Consider the following 20,662-nt stretch of genomic DNA (forward strand, 5'->3'; position numbering starts at 1 on the left):
AAAAGCACCTAAGAGTTCTGACATGGCTTTGTAACAGGCAAGAAAAATCCCTTAATACAAAAGAGTCATGATACTTTTTTCTACAACCTTACTATATCAAGCAGTGTCTCTGCATAAGCACTATTACCTTAAGTAAGCACTTCTTCAAGACAGAACTCTGTCTCTCTACAGAAGTAGTGAGTCAGAATCTACAGTTTACTAAGCTCTCTAGGAGTTCCTTTTTATTATTTTACATCTATTTTCAGAATTCACTCATAAATAATTGTTATTTGGGTAATATATTTATACTTTATTACACAATATATTTCAGTCTTTTCATTCAACTAACCCACAATACCTCTCAAGTTTAAATCTTCTTCTACAATCCTGAGTCTTCTGGTTTACTGAATGCAGAGGGTTCTTGTGTGTTTACTGTGAATCCTAGACAGTTTTAAAACTGTGAGTTAATAGGAGTGTTGACTCTGACCTCATAGGTAGCAATGAATATCCTAGTAAGAGCACCAGTGGAAGGGGAAGCCCTGGGTCCTGCTAAGACTGAACCCCCAGTGAACTAGACTATGGGGGGAGGGCGGTAATGGGGGGAGGTTTGGGAGGGGGACACCCATAAGGAAGGGGCGGGGGGAGGGGGATGTTTGCCCGGAAACCGGGAAAGGGAATAACACTTGAAATGTATATAAGAAATACTCAAGTTAATAAAAAAAATAGGAGTGTTGAACATGATCTCTAACCATCATCCCTTTCTAAGTGCCTCCATACTTACTCTTTAGGTAAGTTTTCCCCTTAGGGAGTCTAACACATTCTTGCATGATTCTAGTTGCTTGCAAACCTTGGTGATTTTATTTAACATTTTATAGTACTTTCAGACTTTTCTTTCCTAGATCATTGTCAAATTTCCAGTTTAGCATCAATAAGTTACTTCCTAGATGCCTAGGATTAGCTCTGTTGTCTGAATGAACAATAGTCCCTCCTTGCTTCGGAATAGCTCAGTAACACAAAAGGCTTGCTACTTCTAGACTTAACCTATAGAGGAGGAGATCAGAGGGGAGGATTGTGGGAGGTGATGACCAGGAGGGGGCAGGGAACACAATGCAAAATGAATAAGTAAAAATTAATTAATTAACTAATTTTAAAAAAGAATGATGTAGCAGAGGTGACTTGAGACCCATAAACTGTTAGGAAACTGAGCTCAAAACTGACCCCTGAATAGTTTCTAACAATTGTCAATAAATACTTATTCAGCTTTTTTTAAAAAGGCATTTTTTTTCAGAGTGGAAAGACGGTTCTCTGTCTTTCTGTCTCTCTGTCTCTCTGTCTGCCCCCCCCCCCCGAGCCTCTCTTTCAACCTTGTTCTTTCTTCCCTTTATTTTTTATTTTTATTTGTAGTCAATGTCTTATGAGCACGGGCTGCCTTGAAATTGCTATGTAGTTAAGGATAAATGTAAACATTCTGACCCTTACACCTCCAGCTCTAAAATGGAGGAGGTTTTCAGGGGAATGCCACCCCACACAGTTAGAAATAAAGGTTTCTTCAATTGACTTCTCATGAATTACAAACACCCTAAAAACGTAAGCTATGCTCTGTCTATCTACTATACATTCCCATTGTTACAACTTTGATTATACTCACTCACACCTTCCTAATAGCAATATCAAACTCATCTCTACGGTCCTGAGGATGGAGGTTTGCCTCAAAGGTCCTTGAATTTCAACTGCCTCTTGCTGCCCCTAACTCTCCATGTGTTTAAGTCCAGTTATGAACTCCCAAACTCCCTTAGACTCCCTTTGTATTATTCCTACTATGGATCTCATCCTTCATCTGGTCTACCATGTATTTTAAAAGTTGCTTTCTCTGTCTTATTGTATATAAGAAATGATCACTCACAATTGTGATGACTTACTGCCTAAAATCTAGAAAGTTATACTTCCTTTTATGATTCTTTTAGTGTTCAGTGATACCATAGTGGTGGCTTTTATTGAACTAGATTATTTTCATCTCTTTCCTTCTTCTTGTCTTTCTATTCCTTCCCTTCTGGTAACCTATTTTATATTCATTCATTAACTGAAGAGATACTACCTAAAATTTCTTATGCACCAGATTCTGAGTGAGACACACAACTGAATATATTTATATGAATGGAGACACAGTTTGTTAAGACTTGTATTTTGTTAAAAAGTGATAGTGACCATTACCTACAATGGTGATTGGAACAGGTAGTAAAGAATGGCAAGTTACTGTTGGGTCAAATGACATATTTCCAAGGGATCATCATGTGTTTGTGAGATCATATAACACGAATAGTCAGGACCATGGTCAAGACAGAATTTTAAAGTTGAAGAAGCCATGCTTTCCTCTTTATTGTGCTGTAATATGATCATCATATGAAGAACTTGTTTTCACTTTTGTTGATTTGTGGGGTTATTTAATTGTAAAAAACTATGCTACCAAAATTCTTGTATTTAAAAGGCAAGAACAAGAGCTACACAGATTGCTCAGTTGTTATGAGCACTTATTGATCTTGAAGCTGACTCAGGTTCTGTTCTAAGGGCAGTTGCCATACTCTCGCAGCATGTGTCGGCACATTCATTTGGGTGGTATATGTAAATTCATGTAACCAAATACCCATACATATATAAATAAATAAAAAGTTTTAGAAGTGATAATAAGAATAAAATAGTTTGGTGCTGATGGAGAATGAAAATAAAGAGAGCCAATTTTTTTTATTAACTTGAGTACTTCTTATATACATTTCGAGTGTTATTCCCTTTCCCGGTTTCCGGGCAAACATCCCCCTCCCCCCTCCCCTTCTCTATGGGTGTTCCCCTCCCCAACCTCCCCCCTTGTCACCCTCCCCCCAACAATCTAGTTCACTGGGGCTTCAGTCTTAGCAGGACCCAGGGCTTCCCCTTCCACTGGTGCTCTTACTAGGATATTCATTGCTACCTATGAGGTCAGAGTCCAGGGTCAGTCCATGTATAGTCTTTAGGTATTGGCTTAGTCTCTGGAAGCTCTGGTTGCTTGGCATTGTTGTACATATGGGGTCTCGAGCCCCTTCAAGCTCTTCCAGTTCTTTCTCTGATTCCTTCAACGGGGGTTCTATTCTCAGTTCAGTGGTTTGCTGCTGGCATTCGCCTCTGTATTTGCTGTATTCTGGCTGTGTCTCTCAGGAGCGATTCTACATCCGGCTCCTGTCGGTCTGCACTTCTTTGCTTCATCCATCTTGTCTAATTGGGTGGCTGTATATGTATGGGCCACATGTGGGGCAGGCTCTGAATGGGTGTTCCTTCAGTCTCTGTTTTAATCTTTGCCTCTCCCTTCCCTGCCAAGGGTATTCTTTTTCCTCATTTAAAGAAGGAGTGAAGCATTCACATTTTGATCATCCGTCTTGAGTTTCGTTTGTTCTAGGCATCTAGGGTAATTCAAGCATTTGGGCTAATAGCCACTTATCAATGAGTGCATACCATGTATGTCTTTCTGTGATTGGGTTAGCTCACTCAGGATGATATTTTCCAGTTCCAACCATTTGCCTACGAATTTCATAAACTCGTTGTTTTTGATAGCTGAGTAATATTCCATTGTGTAGATGTACCACATTTTCTGTATCCATTCCTCTGTTGAAGGGCATCTGGGTTCTTTCCAGTTTCTGGCTATTATAAATAAGGCTGCGATGAACATAGTGGAGCACGTGTCTCTTTTATATGTTGAGGCATCTTTTGGGTATATGCCCAAGAGAGGTATAGCTGGATGCTCAGGGAGTTCAATGTCCAATTTTCTGAGGAACCTCCAGACTGATTTCCAGAATGGTTTTACCAGTCTGCAATCCCACCAACAATGGAGGAGTGTTCCTCTTTCTCCACATCCTCGCCAGCATCTGCTGTCACCTGAGTTTTTGATCTTAGCCATTCTCACTGGTGTGAGGTCAAATCTCAGGGTTGTTTTGATTTGCATTTCCCTTATGACTAAAGATGTTGAACATTTCTTTAGGTGTTTCTCAGCCATTCGGCATTCCTCAGCTGTGAATTCTTTGTTTAGCTCTGAACCCCATTTTTTTTTCTTTTTTCTTTTTTTCGGAGCTGGGGACCGAACCCAGGGCCTTGTGCTTGCTAGGCAAGCGCTCTACCACTGAGCTAAATCCCCAACCCCTGAACCCCATTTTTTAATAGGGTTATTTGTCTCCCTGCGGTCTAACTTCTTGAGTTCTTTGTATATTTTGGATATAAGGCAAGAGAGCCAATTTTTAAAATCAAATTTTTAACTTACTGATTTGGTAGACATGGATACAAATCTGTTATGAATAATATCTATGAGCAAGTATAATCTGTGTATTGTTAGTGTGTTGCCTGCAACAAAAGAATTTGAAAGCCATTTAAATTTTAAAATATAAGTATCTCAAGTTCTTACATTGTATTTAAAAATTGGCAATGTGTTATTTTTCTTAAAAGTTCTACATTATATTTTAAAATAGGCTTATAGAGAAAGAATGTCGTTTGTGTTTTTAATAATAAAAGTCATTGTCACATACATGGTTGTAATTATTTTTTTAATGGAACAATCTTCTGATACTTTACTCTTAAATTTTCATTTAGGATAAATTGTAGAAGATATGTAAGCTTGTTACCACCAATGACTCATAAAACTGTTCTGGTAGCTATAGATTATTTTCAGATTTATTACTCTACATTAGAGGTTTTTTGATGGGTTGCCCTGAATGCAATTAATTTTCAGTTTTATGTGGCTTTATAGTGCAAAATAGATTGGTGCAAATAGAATTTGAAATAAATGTCTGTAATATAGTAATTACTTTTATTTTAAAAGCTCTAGAGGGTTTTAAAAAATACTATAGCAAAGTATAAGTGTTCTTTTTCACCTTTGTATTGACAACCAAGTAATACATCCAAATACTTGGTTCATGTTTAAATTTTACAACACTTCATAGACTATTAAACATAGAACATCCTTGTGGGGACAAGAAATCGAATTTGCTCTTGAGAAGGTTTCCAACTAATTGATTTGTAGGACATGATAACATCCTCTAGCTGACAAGCTTACAAAACACCCCCCAGTCCCTGAGCTGAACTGAGAGTATGCTTTTTTACTAACATAAAAGCTGTCTTTCTGTCTTGTATCCATTGGATGTGTACATGTTAGGTTCATTGAGCAACTTTCACTGTAAGCATTTCTATTACTGTCTTTTTCGGTGTAACTGCACATCATAGCATGTTCTTTAAACTTTCTCTCAGATTAAAGGACACCGGGTTTCAGTTTTGTTTTGTCTTTCTGGTGGCTTACAGGAACTCCAGGATGGCATTGGTCAGCGACAAGCTGTTGTCAGAACACTGAATGCAACTGGGGAAGAAATAATTCAACAGTCCTCAAAAACAGACGCCAATATTCTACAAGAGAAATTAGGAAGCTTGAGTCTGCGGTGGCACGAAGTCTGCAAAGAGCTGGCAGAAAGGAGAAAGAGGTAGGGTGTCAGAGTCTTTTAGCAGAGCTACACTGTTCTTGAATATGAGTTGGTTTCATGAGAGATTATAATATGGGTGAAAGGTGCTAATGTCAAGAAGTGCATCAAATATCAATAGCAACAATAACATTTTGCCTTTTTCTTACATACGCCAGTACATACTTGTGGCTCTCTAGTTCCTTTTAGTTGTTTTATATGTCCAAATTTGTGCTAAAAATCATGTGGGGTTGTCTAAATGTGACTCTCTTCAGTGTATTCCAACTTTAGCCAGCTCCATCTCAGGTATTTTTCCTCAAAAGGAAAGGATCAGAAAAGGCAATCATAAATGACTATTTTGTAGGAAAGCTGTGCTTAGTAAGACTGTCATAGCAATGCTTATGGTTTTCACTGTAAAATCATGATTTATTATTAACATTTATTTCAACTTTATTTGTTACTACATTCTTGAAAAGGTGCTTAGGTCAAAAATGTTCAAAAAATTTTATTGGATATTTTATGTATTTATATTTCAAACGTTATCCCACTTTCCCAGTTCCTCCCTCTCTCATCTCCCCTCTGCCTGCTTCTATGAAGATGTTCTCTCCTTTTTGCCCACATGAAAATGTTCAAATTTTAAAGGAAGAAGAAAACCAAAATAGAAAATGATTGCTACTGTACTCAATCAACATTTAACTTTCTTTTGGAATGTATTGAATATACCTGAAGCCAAAATGCAGGCTGTGTAATTGGAAAGCACATGAAATATATACAGGAAATTTGAAATTGTGCTACCAGTTATCGAATCTAGAGGTTCTTGTTCTATAAAGAAGGTTTTGATCTTCATTTATCAGTGAAAACTTAGTTATATGGTTGTCACTGCATCCTAAATGTGATCTGCATACTATGTACGTTTGAATATTTAGGCCTAGAATACCTCATTGATGAGCATCTTTGTTTAAGACATATTAAAATGAGTGTTTGGAATTTATATCCAGTGTCCTTTCCCACATCCTTACTTTCTTTACTGATATTGCATGACTTATAAATAATGGAGAATTCTTAATGTGTACAAAACAGACACATGATTTGACATGCATATGTATATGTACACACAAAACTTGACAAAGCAAAAAATATAATCATCTAAATATATTTTTACATTAAATCTTGATCTAAATTTTTTATTTACTATTAAGATATAGTAAAGAATGAAAATCTATTGCTAAATTAATTCCTGAGTAATTAATACCCTTTTCCTTTGGATTGAAATATTAGTATAAATCATAAAAGGATTTCATTAATTAAACAACAAATATGTTTATACACGAACTCTTTGAAAGTTATATAATGTTACTCTTGAGGATTGGCTCAGTGTAGTATAAAATAAGATTGTAAAACCTGATTAAGCTAATAATAATGGTATGCAATATTACAACATATATATCATGAAGACCTTATAATGGTGATTAAATTGATTGGAAGATTTATTTAAATATATTTTGGTTCTTGTTTTTATAAATACCTGACTATATAGTGCTTGGACAAAACATATTTCCTTTTATTCTGATAATGTTTGTCAAGCTAAGTAATTAAAATCTTGTAAGTTTTGGCTTCTAAGTGGAAGTTATAATTTATGAATAAAGATGGGGAAATTTATCTGACCACCCATAAAGCTCTGAAATTTTATATTCATCTAATTTTGTAGAAAGTGCAATCTGCTGAATCTGTTGCCAAATATTACCCAAATTGTAGGTTAATTGCAGTTGGGATTTGTCTATAATTGGTTAGAAATTTTTCTCTTGTTTCACCAGTTTAACCTGTAGTAAATACTGTGATTTATACTTTAAAAGTCAAGATCAGCTTCCTTAAGTTTTTAAAAACTTCAGCTTTTACAGTCCTCTGTTTCATTTTACACTTTCAAAATAACTCTTCATGTGATGTTTTCCAATCACATCAGTTTTGTGGCTGAATTCCTTGGAAAGTTTTGTGAAATGTAAATATACATCAAAATAAGTGACGGGTTCTCCCATCCATTCACTGCTATTTCAAAGTTTGTAGTAGCAAATGTACAAATGAAATAATGTTTCAACAAGAATATATTACCATAAGTAATGTAAAAGGACTGCAATCATGAAATAATTGTTATTAGCATATTTTCAGTATAAGACTGATGGAGTTTAAGAGAAAACAGAAGTTACTTAGAGCACCAGTGCAAAAGAAGATGCCTGTGCTATATAAAACTAGCACTTTTCTTTATTATGCCCATTAAATTAGAAATCCTGATCATTTCATTGGCCAAGATGCACATAAAGAAAGTAATTTTAATCATAAATATAAAATAACTATTTGAAACCTTATTGCTATATAATTTTGGGGTTCTCTCTGATAGTACAACAAACCCTAAATGTTTAGAGGAAATTTTTCTGAAGTGTTTAAGTAGTGGCAAACATCTATTAAATATATAAGTTGCATAAAACATACTTAAGCTGTTCTTTCTCACATAAGTTACCTGTTTCTTCCATCATGCAGCAGAGATGCCTAATACTAGATACAGGCTTGAGAAGGATAGCTATGATTTTAATGATAATGTATACTCCAAAAAACCTTTATAAACAATGAGATGCCATTTAAAATGAGTTTTATAGGTTGGGAGACTTTTAATGACTTCTTCTATTTATTTAGGGGATATGGGACTGTTTAGATGGTTTATCTGACCCTGATTTAACTATGGTAACTGGTATATGTCTAGAAAATTGTGCTTTTCCTCCAGATTGTCCAGCTTTGTTGACTATAGTCTTTTATAGTAAAATATGATAATTTTTGAAATTTCCTCAGTTTCTGTTGTTACGTCTCCCTTTTCATTTCTGATTTTATTAATTTGGATACACTCTCTGTGCCCTCTGATTTGTCTGGCTAAGGGCTTATCTATCTTGTTGATTTTCTCAAAGAACAAACTTCTTGTTTCTACTTGGTTGATTTCAGCCCTGAATTTGTTTCCTGTCTTATATTTCTCTTGGGTGCATCTGTTTCTTTTTGTTCTAGAGCTTTAAGGTATGCTGTCAAGCTGCTAGTGTATTCTCTTTCCAGTTTCTTTTGGAGACACTCAGAGCTATGAGTTTTCCTCTTAGCACTGTTTTCATTGTGCCCCAAAAGCTTTGATATGTTATGCTTTCATTTTCATTAAATTCTAAAAAGTCTTTAATATCTTCATCTTATTTCTTTCTTCTCCAAGTTATAGTTAAGTAGAGCATTGTTCAACTTCCATGTGTAGGCTTGCTTTCTGTTTGGTTTTGTTGTTGTTGTTGTTCTTTTTTTTTGTTATTGTTGTTGTTATTGAAGACAAGCCTTAGTTCATGGTGATCTGATAGGATGCATGGGATTATTCCAATCTTCTTGTTTCTGTTGAGGCCTGTTTTGTGAACAATTGTATGCTCAATTTTAAAGAAGGTACCATGGGTTGCTGCGAAGAAGGTAAAATCCTTTGTTTTAGAATGAAACACGTTATAGATATCTGATAAATCCATTTGGTTCTTAACTTCTGTTACTTTAACTGTGTCTCTGTGTAGTTTCTTTTTCCCCACTCTGTCCATTAAAGAGAGCGGGGTGTTGACATCTTCCATTAATATTGGGTGAGGTACTATATATGCTTTGAGCTTTAGTAAAGTTACTTTTACAAATGTAAGCACCCTAGCATTTGGAGCATAGATGCTCAGAATTAAAACTTCATCTTGGTAGACTTTTCATTGTCTGAGTATAAAGTTACATTCCTTCTCTTTTTGATAAATTTAGTTTAAAATCTATTTTATTTGCTATTAGAATGGCTAATCCAGCTTGTTTCTTAGGATCATTCGATCGGAAAATTTCTTTCTAGCCTTTTATTCTGAGGTAGTGTCTATCTTTGTCACTAATGTGTGTTTCCAGTGTGGCGCAAAATGCTGAGTCCTGCTTACATATTCAGTCACTTAGTCTATGCCTTTTTAATGGGGGGATTGAGTCCATTGATATTAAGAGATATTAAGAAAAAATGATTGTTGCTTTCTGTTTTTTTTTTTGATGTTAGAAGTGTAATTATGCTTGTATGCCTATCTTCTTTTGGACTTATTTCATGCTTTTTAAAAGTCCAGGGCCAGATAAGATTAGTACAGAACTCTAGCAGACCTTCAAAGAAGACCTAATACCAATACTCTTCAAAATATTCCACAAAATAGAAACAGATGCAACACTACCCAATTCATTCTTTGAAGCCACAATTACTTATACCTAAGCCACACAAAGACCCAACAAAGAAAGAGAACTTCAGACCAATTTCCCTTATGAATATTGATGCAAAAATACTCAATATACTTCTTGCAAACCAAATCCAAAAGCACATCAAAACAATCATCCATTATGATCAAGTAGGCTTCAACCAAGGGATGCAGTGATGGTTCAATATACGGAAATCTATCAATGTAATCCACTATATAAACAAACTCAAAGAAAAAAACCACATGATCATTAGAAGGTGAGAAAGCATTTGACAAAATTCAACACCCTTTCATGCTAAAAGCATGTGAAAGATCTGTATGACAAATACTTCAAGTCTCTGAAGAAAGAAATTGAAGATCTCAGAAGATGAAAAAATCTCCCATGCATGTGGATTTGCAGGATTATTATAGTAAAAATGGCCATCAAACAAAAAGCAGTCTATAGATTCAGTGAAATCCCCATCAAAATTCTAAGTCATTTCTTCCTAGATCTAGAAAGAGCAACTTGAAAATTCATTTGGAATAACAAAAAACCCAGGATAGCAAAAATTATTCTCAACAATAAAAGAACTTCTGGGGAATCACCATCCCTGACCTCAAGCAGTATTACGGAGCAATAGTAATAAAAACTGCATGGTATTGGTACAGAGATATGCAGACAGATCAATGGATTAGAATTAAAGACCTTGAAATGAACCCACACGTGTACCTATGGTCACTTGATCCATGGTCACTTGATCTTTGGCAAAGGAGCTAAAACCATCGAGTGGAAAAAGACAGCATGTTCAACAAATGGTGCTGGTTCAACTGGAGGTCAGCATGTAGAAGAATGCAAATTGATCAAGTGTTATCACCTTGTACATAGCACAAGTCCAAGTAGATCAAAAACCTCCACATAAAAAACAGATATACTGAAAATAATAGAAGAGAAAGTGGAGAACTGTCTTGAACACATGGTCACAGGGAAAAATTTCCTGAACAGAACACCAATGGCTTAGGCTCTAAGATCAAGAATTGACAAATGGGACCTCATAAAATTGCAAAGCTTCTATAAAGCAAAGGACACTTTCAATGGGACAAAATGGCAACAAACAAATTGGAAAAAGAACTTTACAAACCCTATATTGATAGAGGGATAATATCGAATATATACAAGAATTCAAGAAGGTAGACTCCAGAGAATCAAAAACCTTATTAAAATGTGGTAAAGATCTAATCAAAGTATTCTCAACTGAGGAATACTGAATGGCTGAGAAGCACCTAACAAAACGTTCAACATCCTTAGTTATCAGGGAGATGCAAATCATAACAACCATGAGATTCTATCTCACACCAGTCATAATCCATAAGATAAAAGACTCAGATGACAGCAGATGCTAGTGAGGATGTGGAGAAAGAACACTCCTCCATTGTTGGTAGGTTTGCAAGCCGGTACAACCACTCTGAAAATCAGTCTGGTGGTTACTCAGAAAATTGGACATAGTAGTACCTGAGGACCAAGCTATACCACTCCTGGGCATACACCCAAATGATGCTCCAATATATAACAAGGACACATGCTCCACTATGTTCATAGCAGCCTTATTTATAATAGCCAGAAGCTGGAAAGAATCCAGATGTTCTTCAACAGAGGAATGCATACAGACATTGTGGTACATTTACACAATGGAATACTCTTCAGCTATTAAAAACAATGACTCCCTGAAATTCTTAGACAAATGGATGAACCAAAAAATATACTGAGTGAGGTAACCCAATCACAAAAGAACACACATGATATGTTCTCACTGATAAGTGGATATGAGGACAAAACCTTGGAATACCCAAGAAACAATTTACAGACCACATGATGCTCAAGATGACAGACAAAATTTTGGATGCTTCAGTACTTCTTAGAAGGGGAACAATGGAGCATTTAGAGGAAGGATTGAAGGAACTGAAGGGGTTTGCAACTTCATAGGAAGAAAAACAATACCAACCAACCAGACCACACCAGAGCTCTCAGGGACTAAACCACCAATCATTGAGTACACATTGAGGGATCTATGGCTCCAGCTACATATATAGCAAAGTGTGGCCTTATCTGCCATCAGTGGGAGAAGTGGCAGATAAGTCCTGTGAAGGTTCGATGCCCAGTGTATGGAATGCCAGGGTAAGGAGGGGAGCACCCTCATAGAAGCAGAGGGAGGTGGATTAGATAGAGGGTTTCCAGAGGGGAAACCAGGAAAGGGGATAACATTTGAAATGTAAATAAAGAAAATAACCAATAAAAGAAAAGAAAAAATGTATTTTATATGAACAGAAGTTAATTCTGGTCTGTGAATAGAATTCAAGGGATGCCACAATCTTGAACAGAGAAAAATACTTCTTTGTTCTCACTAACCTTTATAAATAGAATTGAGAATTTCCTTCAATTCTGAATGTTGGCCAAAAAGTCAAAATCAAAATGCAAACAAATAAAAATATATTGCACAGTAATAGTATGACTGTAAAATCATAGATATTTTCATTTGTCATGAAAGCTACTTCACATATCTCAAGATATTTCTCACGATTGTTTTATATACTTTCTAATAATCTAGCCTTTAAACTTTATGTAATTTAGTAATGGTAATTTAGTAATTATACATATTATATACTCTTCAAGTTCGAATAGTTAACATTTCTAGCTCGTTAAACATTGCAAAATTTTGAATTGATGTGTAGAAATTATATATATTTAGAGTGTACTATGTGTTATTTCAATATATGTTTATAATGTATATTGATCAAAGGGCACCTGTAACCATAACCTTATCTTTAGAAGATTTAAGTTTCTGTTTTCTAATTTTTCATATAACATCTAACACAATATCATTATAAACTGTAGTCTCTGTTCCATGTTCAAGAATACTAGCAATTATTCTACCTAGCTTTGTTTACTTCCAAAATGCAGTTTTTACATGTACATAAATATTATAATATATTCATAATAAGAACCTATATTATATCACAAAATTTATAATAGTTTGACAACTATTTGAATCAATTGTTTTTTCTGTATATTTTCTCTTATTGACTTACTGTCAAGAATTATGAGTTTAACCAAATTTCCAAGGGTGTGTGCTCAGAATCAATCATTATACACTCCAATGCTGTCATTTTTGATATATAGATACAACTTTATAGAATCCTTTCCTTCTGAAAATTTCAGGAGATGTACATGTCAAGGGAATGTGGGAAACCAAACTTTAGACAGTGGATTGCTGATACCATCATGAATAGGATAATCCTATCTGATACAAGACTAAGTGAAACAGAAGCAAGGTCAAAGAAAATGGAAATGAAATTTTTAACCTTGAATTGACTAATCCCTGGACTCTAAACTTTAGCACTAAAATTTGCTCTATGGAATCACATGTCATCTTCATTTGAAATAAACAATGTACCTCTCATTATTGCAGAAATTGCATTAACCTGTGCTCAAGAATACTTTTTTAATTTAAAAGATTCTTAAATTATTAAATTTCTCCTTTTCCAAATACCCTTTTCTTTCTTTTCCTTTCTTTCCTTCCTTCTTTCTTTCTTTCTTTTTTTATTGTGTACATGTGCATGATGCTTGTGCATGTACCTGTGATAAAACATGAATGTCAGAGGTCACTTATTGACATATGTTCCCTCCTTCTTCATGTACTTGGGTTCCTGGGAGTCAAACTCTGGTTGGCAGGCTCATATAATAAACAACTTTAGCAGTTGCATTACTTTACGGGTCATTACCTATATTTTTAATGAACAATATTTCAGGTACAAAAGTTTAAAAAATAGCAAAATAGATGCCCACATTCCATTTATTCTGCTTTTTTGTTACAGAATTTTCTGTATACCTCTGACTATCTTGGAACCTACTCTGTAGACCAGGCTGGCCTCAAACTTAGATAGACACATTCCTCTTCTATTTCTTTCTTAATTTCTCAGTATCAGTCCTTGTTTTCCCATACATGCATCTTCTTGGTGCCTATCCTCTACTCTGCTGCTATTTTTAATCTAAAGTGGTACATAGTATAAATTCATATGCATTTCCTTTGTCTTCAAAGAACTTTAAGTACTCTAAAAATTCAGCATGTATAAATATGGAATATAGGCATGCGATACATAGCAATGTGTGCTTATAGCTTTTAACAAAATTTAAAACAATGTTGGACTATTAAATACAGTCAAATATGGGAAAATCTATGCTATGTTTCACATATACTCTTTTTTATATCAATATTCTATTAAGTTTGTGCATTGCATTTCATTCTATTATTGTTTTCCTTCCTTTTAGTCAAAACTACCTTTCACGTTACTTTCTGTAGACTGGTATTGACATTCAAAAAAATTATATATCAGTCTCTTTAAAAAATGTTCTGGATCTGTGTGTTATTTCCCCTCAGGGTGCCATTTAATTGCAAAGTCTCTGACTTTCCTGTAAGTTGCAAGTAAGTTCAAGACAAAACCTAAAAAGACACAAGTTTAATTTTGTTAATTTTTTTTGCTTTGCAAAGGAACCTCTCAAAGAATACTACCTGCTTTACAACAGTTTGAAATATGCATATTAAATTGTATTATCACTTGATTAACATGATGATGAACAAAAATGTTGTCAAGTTATATATTTTATTACTAAGTCATATACTGACATTAGGCCCATTTTGGATCCCTTCTTAACCAAATATTATATAAAGGCATAAAATAATGTTTCCCAATTTCAACTAGAATACTATGTTTATAAATGTCTTTATTCTTCTATAATAAATCTTTATCCCTTTTCTTCCTCTGATTATGCCAATATATACTCACAGATTTTTTTAACATTTCATTCAATGTTCTAATGAATTACATCTATTGTTCTTGATTAGTCAAAGCTAATTCTGGCCTACTGCTTGAAAGTCTTTGGAGTTATCCTGACTTTGGTCTGGAATTAGCCTATCTTCAATGCACTCTTCACTTTCTTTAGAGGAACATATAACAGAAACTAGCATGTGAGCAGTAGCCTTCCTAAAAGAATATTGACTCTTTTCTGAAAAACAGGTTTAGGATAAACAATATTTAAATATTTCTTTTGCAATGATATTTTTCAGAGTATATAGAAGCTCAAAGTTAAACTAGGCATATCGATAGATGTTATGGTATAAGACTGACAGTTTGATCAATGTTTATTATTTATTTAAACATCTCTACAGGAATAATTTTTCTGTATATGATCTATGTTACTTTTCACAAGAGAATTAACAATGCAAATAAGGTAATGCAAAGCATTCTTAAATGTATTTAAGGGAAGAAAGTGCTTGTTTAAAGACTTAGTTCATTGTTTGCATGTGAATGGATACTGTTACTTAACAATGAACTTTATCTAATTCATTAAAGTCAGCCTAGTTAGACCTCTTCTTGAAAATCTCTGTCAGCAATACATGTTTTTCTATGTGCTTCCTGTAACATAACTGTTTTCTCTTAAGAGTTTCTAACTAGCTCTAAATACAGACTCTCCCAGCTCAAATAGCTTTCCCTATGCAGCATAAACCTAGCAGCTTTTCAACTGCCTCATTTCTTAAAAATAGCAGCCAAAATTCATGACATGATTGTGAATCTTTTCACTGTGTATACATTTTTAAATGTGTACATCTAGTAATTTACATAAAACAATGTTAAAAGCCTGCTCACCCATTCACATTCTACCCTCAGAATTGCTTCAGATCCACCTTCAGTCTACTTTAATGTGGTACTTGATTTTCCCATTTCTCATCATGAGTTTAGATCTGGACTCTTATTTATGTCATGGAGTTCTGAGTTTACAAACTATGTGGCTACAACCTGAATCGAGCTAGAATTCACACATTCTTTTTCATGAGCCCTATTTTGAAAGAATTAACATTTAAAAGTTATATTTTTAAATAAGAATTCCTGTTTGGTTATTTGCTTTAAAAAAATTAAATCTACTCACTATACTCCATTTCGTATGTTCTTTCCTGCCATCACCAGATTTGACTAAAAAAGGTTTCAGGCATGCTAGTCAAAAGTGCCATGTCTGGTTCAGTCCAGACACTAACAGTAAGTTTCCAAAAATGCAGAATCTAACAAAATACATTTTGATGTGGTTCTTAGTATATGTATGTAGACATAAAAGTTTGAGAATGACTACTTTTTTTTTTTTATTAACTTGAGTATTTCTTATATACATTTCAAGTGTTATTCCCTTTCCCGGTTTCCGGGCAAAATCCCCCTCCCCCCTCCCCTTCCTTATGGGTGTTCCCCTCCCAACCCTCCCCCCATTGCCGCCCTCCCCCCATAGTCTAGTTCACTGGGGGTTCAGTCTTAGCAGGACCCAGGGCTTCCCCTTCCACTGGTGCTCTTACTAGGATAAGAGAATGACTACTTTTGACGAGCAAGCATCATCTTCATTTTACCCTATCTGTTTCAGTTCACACATAGTTATTTCCATATAAGCAATTTTTGTTTTAACTTTTATAGACCTCATATAGTGATTCAATGATAGTGGGAGACAGGAAATAGTAGGAGTGCCAATAATACAAAATGATGTCATGCATGTTGTGTTGTAACTCCTATAATCCTTGTATGTGATAGGTTTTGTCCTATTTTTCATTTTATAGAGGGTTATTACAGAAACAAACTGGGAAATTCCTTGACTATGATTATATACCTAATCAAATGTTTGAACATAAATGCTGATCCAAATCCACAGTCCTTAATCTAGATCCAATTTTGTACTACCTGACTGTTTTGGAGAGTAGTGAATATCATACTTGCAACCTTCCGACTTTACACATGCTTTAGCTGGCCACATTTAGTGACAGGGGAGCGCAACATGGACTTAGCTTTCCATTCTGTTGGCCATAATTTTCAAATCATACAGTTTTCTTTCCTTCAGCATTTCCAAGTCCATTTTATTTGCTTGAAATTTCTTTCCCTTTATTAAGTGATGTTTTTCTAAAAATCTTACCCATTTCTCAAGACACAATTAAGTGTTCTATGACTATGACCTCCTCCCAACTACAAGCTGGTATGTTTCCTCTACAGTTCTCCCAGGTTTTTTTTTATATTCTCATTTTATTCACAGATCATATACATTAAGATCAGGATAGAATATTATTCCTAACTATGTAGGTGATAATACTCAAGTGAAAGGTTGATACATTTATGCATCCAATAAGTATTTGCTTAACTGAAATAGTGATAATATGCATTCATATTCAAATCAAGCTGAACAGTTAATATTTTACACTAGACATTGTTAGATATGTTATAATAGATCTGCAGAACAAAATGCTAGCCTTGGATTTTTTCTTTCTAATTTTAAAACTGTAAGACATTCTGTTAATAATCTTTTAGGTGCTCTCTAGAATATTATACACTTATGAGACAGGTAAATGCACTCTCCTTTCTTTAGAGCAAAATTTGGTACTGTAGTCAGAAGTTGTATGTTTATTTATATCATTCTTACTATATTCTCACCAATACACTCTGAATGAAATAACTGAAAATAACCATAAAAATGTCATTTTACCCTCATCTAGCCTATAGCCAGCTGATTTTTTTAGATTAAATCCATATTATGCAGAGTTATTTTTGTAGTGTTCAATTAGATCGTGGGGATATTATTAGCCACAGGTGTCCTTGGAAAAGCTGGTCTCTTCCCATCTGTTCTCTGATGACTCTTGAAAAGCTTTCAAGGACAGTCATAATTCTTCATCAGAAGACTTTGAAAAATTAGCTTCATATTTAATTCTTTTATGCCATATTTTATTTTATTTTATTTTATTTTGCAATTTGGAAGGCTAGAGGAAAACATACCAAGTAGACAAAATAGTCAGTTGTACTGACTGGTACTGACAGTGTCTCTTAAATAATTTCCATTATATTTACTCATTCAATTATGCTAGGATCTTTGTTCTTTATTTAAAAACACCATCAATCTGATTTTGAGCTAAATGGAAGAGTAGTGTAGATATTTTTAAATGATTTTTTTCTAACAATTCTGTGAGTATGTACATTGGTTCTTTCCATTAGATAAAAAGAACTAGCCAAATGGTAGTGTATCATTTATATAAACATTTGCTACTTGGATAGTTAATTGATATTATACAAATTTATGGGATAGGGTTTCATAGAGAAAAGTCCTGGTATCCATGAGTCAATTTCTTTGGAAGATTTGTTAAAATGGCTATATTAATTAATTGTTTAAGATTTGGTATGGGGATAGATATTAGGGAAATCTGAAATTATCTTACACTTGTTTTCTGTTTATTCTCTAAATCTGAAGTTACTTCTAAATACTCTGAGCAAAATGTCACAGATGAATAAATGTAGAGGGACATATAGCAAGCCAAATGTACAAAAATTTAGGCAGTATACCCTAAATCTAAAACAGTTGCTGATCATCACCAAATTATACTTGATTGAAAACCATTTGCAAGTGGTAAAACATGAGAAAAATGTTTAATATGTAGAAATGCCTTCCCCGACATGCATTTCTGCCAAACTAACTGTTCAGTCAATATAATCAAATTTGATAAGAAATTTCAAGTGCTGAATGTAAATTATAACACTACTTATACAAATCTTTGGTATATGATGTAGGCAGTCCTAAGAAGAATATTCTAACACTAATTGTCTATCTCTAAAATCATAGATGTTTCAAATAAATAACAGTGCTGGAAATTAAAACCTTGTTAAAACAAGAACAAATATAATTTAAAGGACAGTGAGGCACTAGAAAGATAAATCAATCTATTAAAAAGATGGAGAAATCAAGCTAGTACTGAAATAGAAGCTTGTACTGAAAGCTGTACTGGGTAACTTTTGTTGAACTAAAAGGTACTATGCACATTGCCATTGCAGTAATCAATATTCTTATTAAACTGTAGCACCGTATTACAATTCCATGTTACCTGGCAAGATACTGCTATTTGTACAATGACAGGATAGATGCTATGGGTACTACTAACCACATTTTGACTAGGTTTGAGGTCTGTTCCACAAGAAAAAATTCATGGGCATCATTATCAGGGCAAGAAACTAAGATTAAATTGTTCATAGGCCCCATGAAGAAACTACTACTGTGATTCTGCTAAATGGACATTGGATTAGCCTGCCTTCATTCTTTATATGCATTGTCTATAACATCTCTCAACTCTTCTGACACAAGATTCCTTTTGCACATATGGTCATAAGCATAGAGAGCCACCAACTGGTCAAAATATATAAACTAAAATAATGTGGTGCACCCAGCCCCAATTGGTTATCCCCTAGCTGAATATTCAATTGTCACATTTTCTCAGCACCATAAGCACCCATACATCTCTGGATTGCCGTCATTGACTGAAAACAAAACAAAAAAAAACTTCCTTAATAAAGTCTGTGAAAAGTAATCTTACTTTTTAAGATTATTTCAATTGAAAATACATTTTTTCTCATCTGATACATTCCCAACAGAGTTTCCCCTCCCTTCACTTCTTCCAGTGGCATCCACCTTCCTTCTCTGCCATTACATCCATTTCCCTCCCTTAAATTTTTAGAAAACAATAGGTCTCCAATAGATAACAGCCAGACCTGCCAAAGCTATATACAGTAGAAAAAACAAAAGCCTTCATATTGCAGCTAGACTAGATGACCCAATAGGAGGGGGGGAAGATAGGCAAAAGAATCAGAGATACCCCACTCCCAGTATTAGAACTCCCAGTATTATTACAAGAACATCACACTAACAGCCATAAAAATATACAGAGACCCCTGTGCAGATTCATAGAGTTCCCCTGCTTGCTGCTTCACTCTCTTTGAGCCCTTATTTGCCCTGCGTAGTAGAGTAATGGACTGTGTTGTCCTGGTGTCCTCCATCCCTCTGACTCCAAGAGTCTTTCTTCCCCATCTTCTTCTGGGTTCCTCAATTGCTGAAGAGTTGGAATGGAGACATCCAATTTACTCTCTCTGCCGAAAGTCTCACTGTGGGTCTCTGCACCCACCCTCATCTTTTGCCAGAGGAAGCTTCTCTGATGAATGTTGGACAGGGCACTAATCTATGGTATATCAAAATATGATGAGAAAACATGTCATTGATTTTTTTGGCAGTCATATTTGGTCCTACTTGTAGGTATGTGGACTATCCAGTCATTGGTTCTTGCTAATCACCAGTGTAAGGCATCGTTTCCCTCTCAGGTTGTGGGCCTCAATTGAATTCGTTAGTCATTCCCTTATGTTCTACAGCACCATTATCCCAGCATATTTTGAGGGACAGATGGTAGGTTGAAGGTTATGTGGCTTGGTTGGTGTAAAGTTTTCTCTTTCTGTAGCCTGAAGAGTACCTTTGCACCAAAGAGAGTGGAATGTACAGGTGAAGTCTCCAAGCTCAACCAGCTAATTCCATTATGTGTAATGAGCTAAGTTATCCTTGGCAATGAGGCTCCATAATCAGTTTTCAGAGGGAGACCTTCTGCCCTAGCATTAGCATGGGTTGTTTAGGGATCTCCATGGGACCCCCTTGGCTAACAACTCTACAAAATGTAACCCAGCCCCACCAGTGGAAACCCTGCCTGGTTCCAGAAGTTGTTCAGTTCAGCCTCTGCATCCTTCATTACTAGGAGTCCTCACTAGGATCATCCTCATAGATTTCAGGAAGTTCCCACTGCACTAGGTTTAAACACCATTACCAAATTTCCAACCCTTCTCCACCAATTCCAAACCACTCTATCTATTGGAATAGCATTTTTATATGGGAATAAGCATACATCTTTAGAAAGGAGCTTTGTGCTATTAAAATTGAGCTAAACAACAGTACTGTCTGCCCCTAGCACCGAATACTTCATTAACCGTGACGTTTTTGGATTTGTTTTGCTTTGTGTTTTAATCAGGTTTATAGTGTCTGATATGAATTTCCTCATGTAGTTTCCTAAAATCCAGTTATAATACACCATTCCCATGGCACTCATGGCACTGTTGTAC

General features: G+C 34.9%; 1 protein-coding gene across 8 annotated transcripts in view; it reads left to right on the forward strand.

Annotated features, from left to right (window-relative positions):
- The window catches only part of Dmd (dystrophin), a 2,349,574-nt gene that overhangs the window by 1,409,117 nt on the left and 919,795 nt on the right, over nucleotides 1–20,662 (forward strand). For all 8 annotated transcript variants that reach the window (XM_087599109.1, NM_001370876.1, XM_087599108.1 and 5 more), the window contains 1 exon segment: nucleotides 5,290–5,465. In XM_087599109.1, the coding sequence (XP_087455235.1) occupies nucleotides 5,290–5,465 (176 nt within the window).

This window comes from Rattus norvegicus, chromosome X (assembly GCF_021556685.1).
Source record: "Rattus norvegicus strain SHRSP/BbbUtx chromosome X, alternate assembly SHRSP_T2T, whole genome shotgun sequence".
Classification (NCBI taxonomy): domain Eukaryota; kingdom Metazoa; phylum Chordata; class Mammalia; order Rodentia; family Muridae; genus Rattus; species Rattus norvegicus.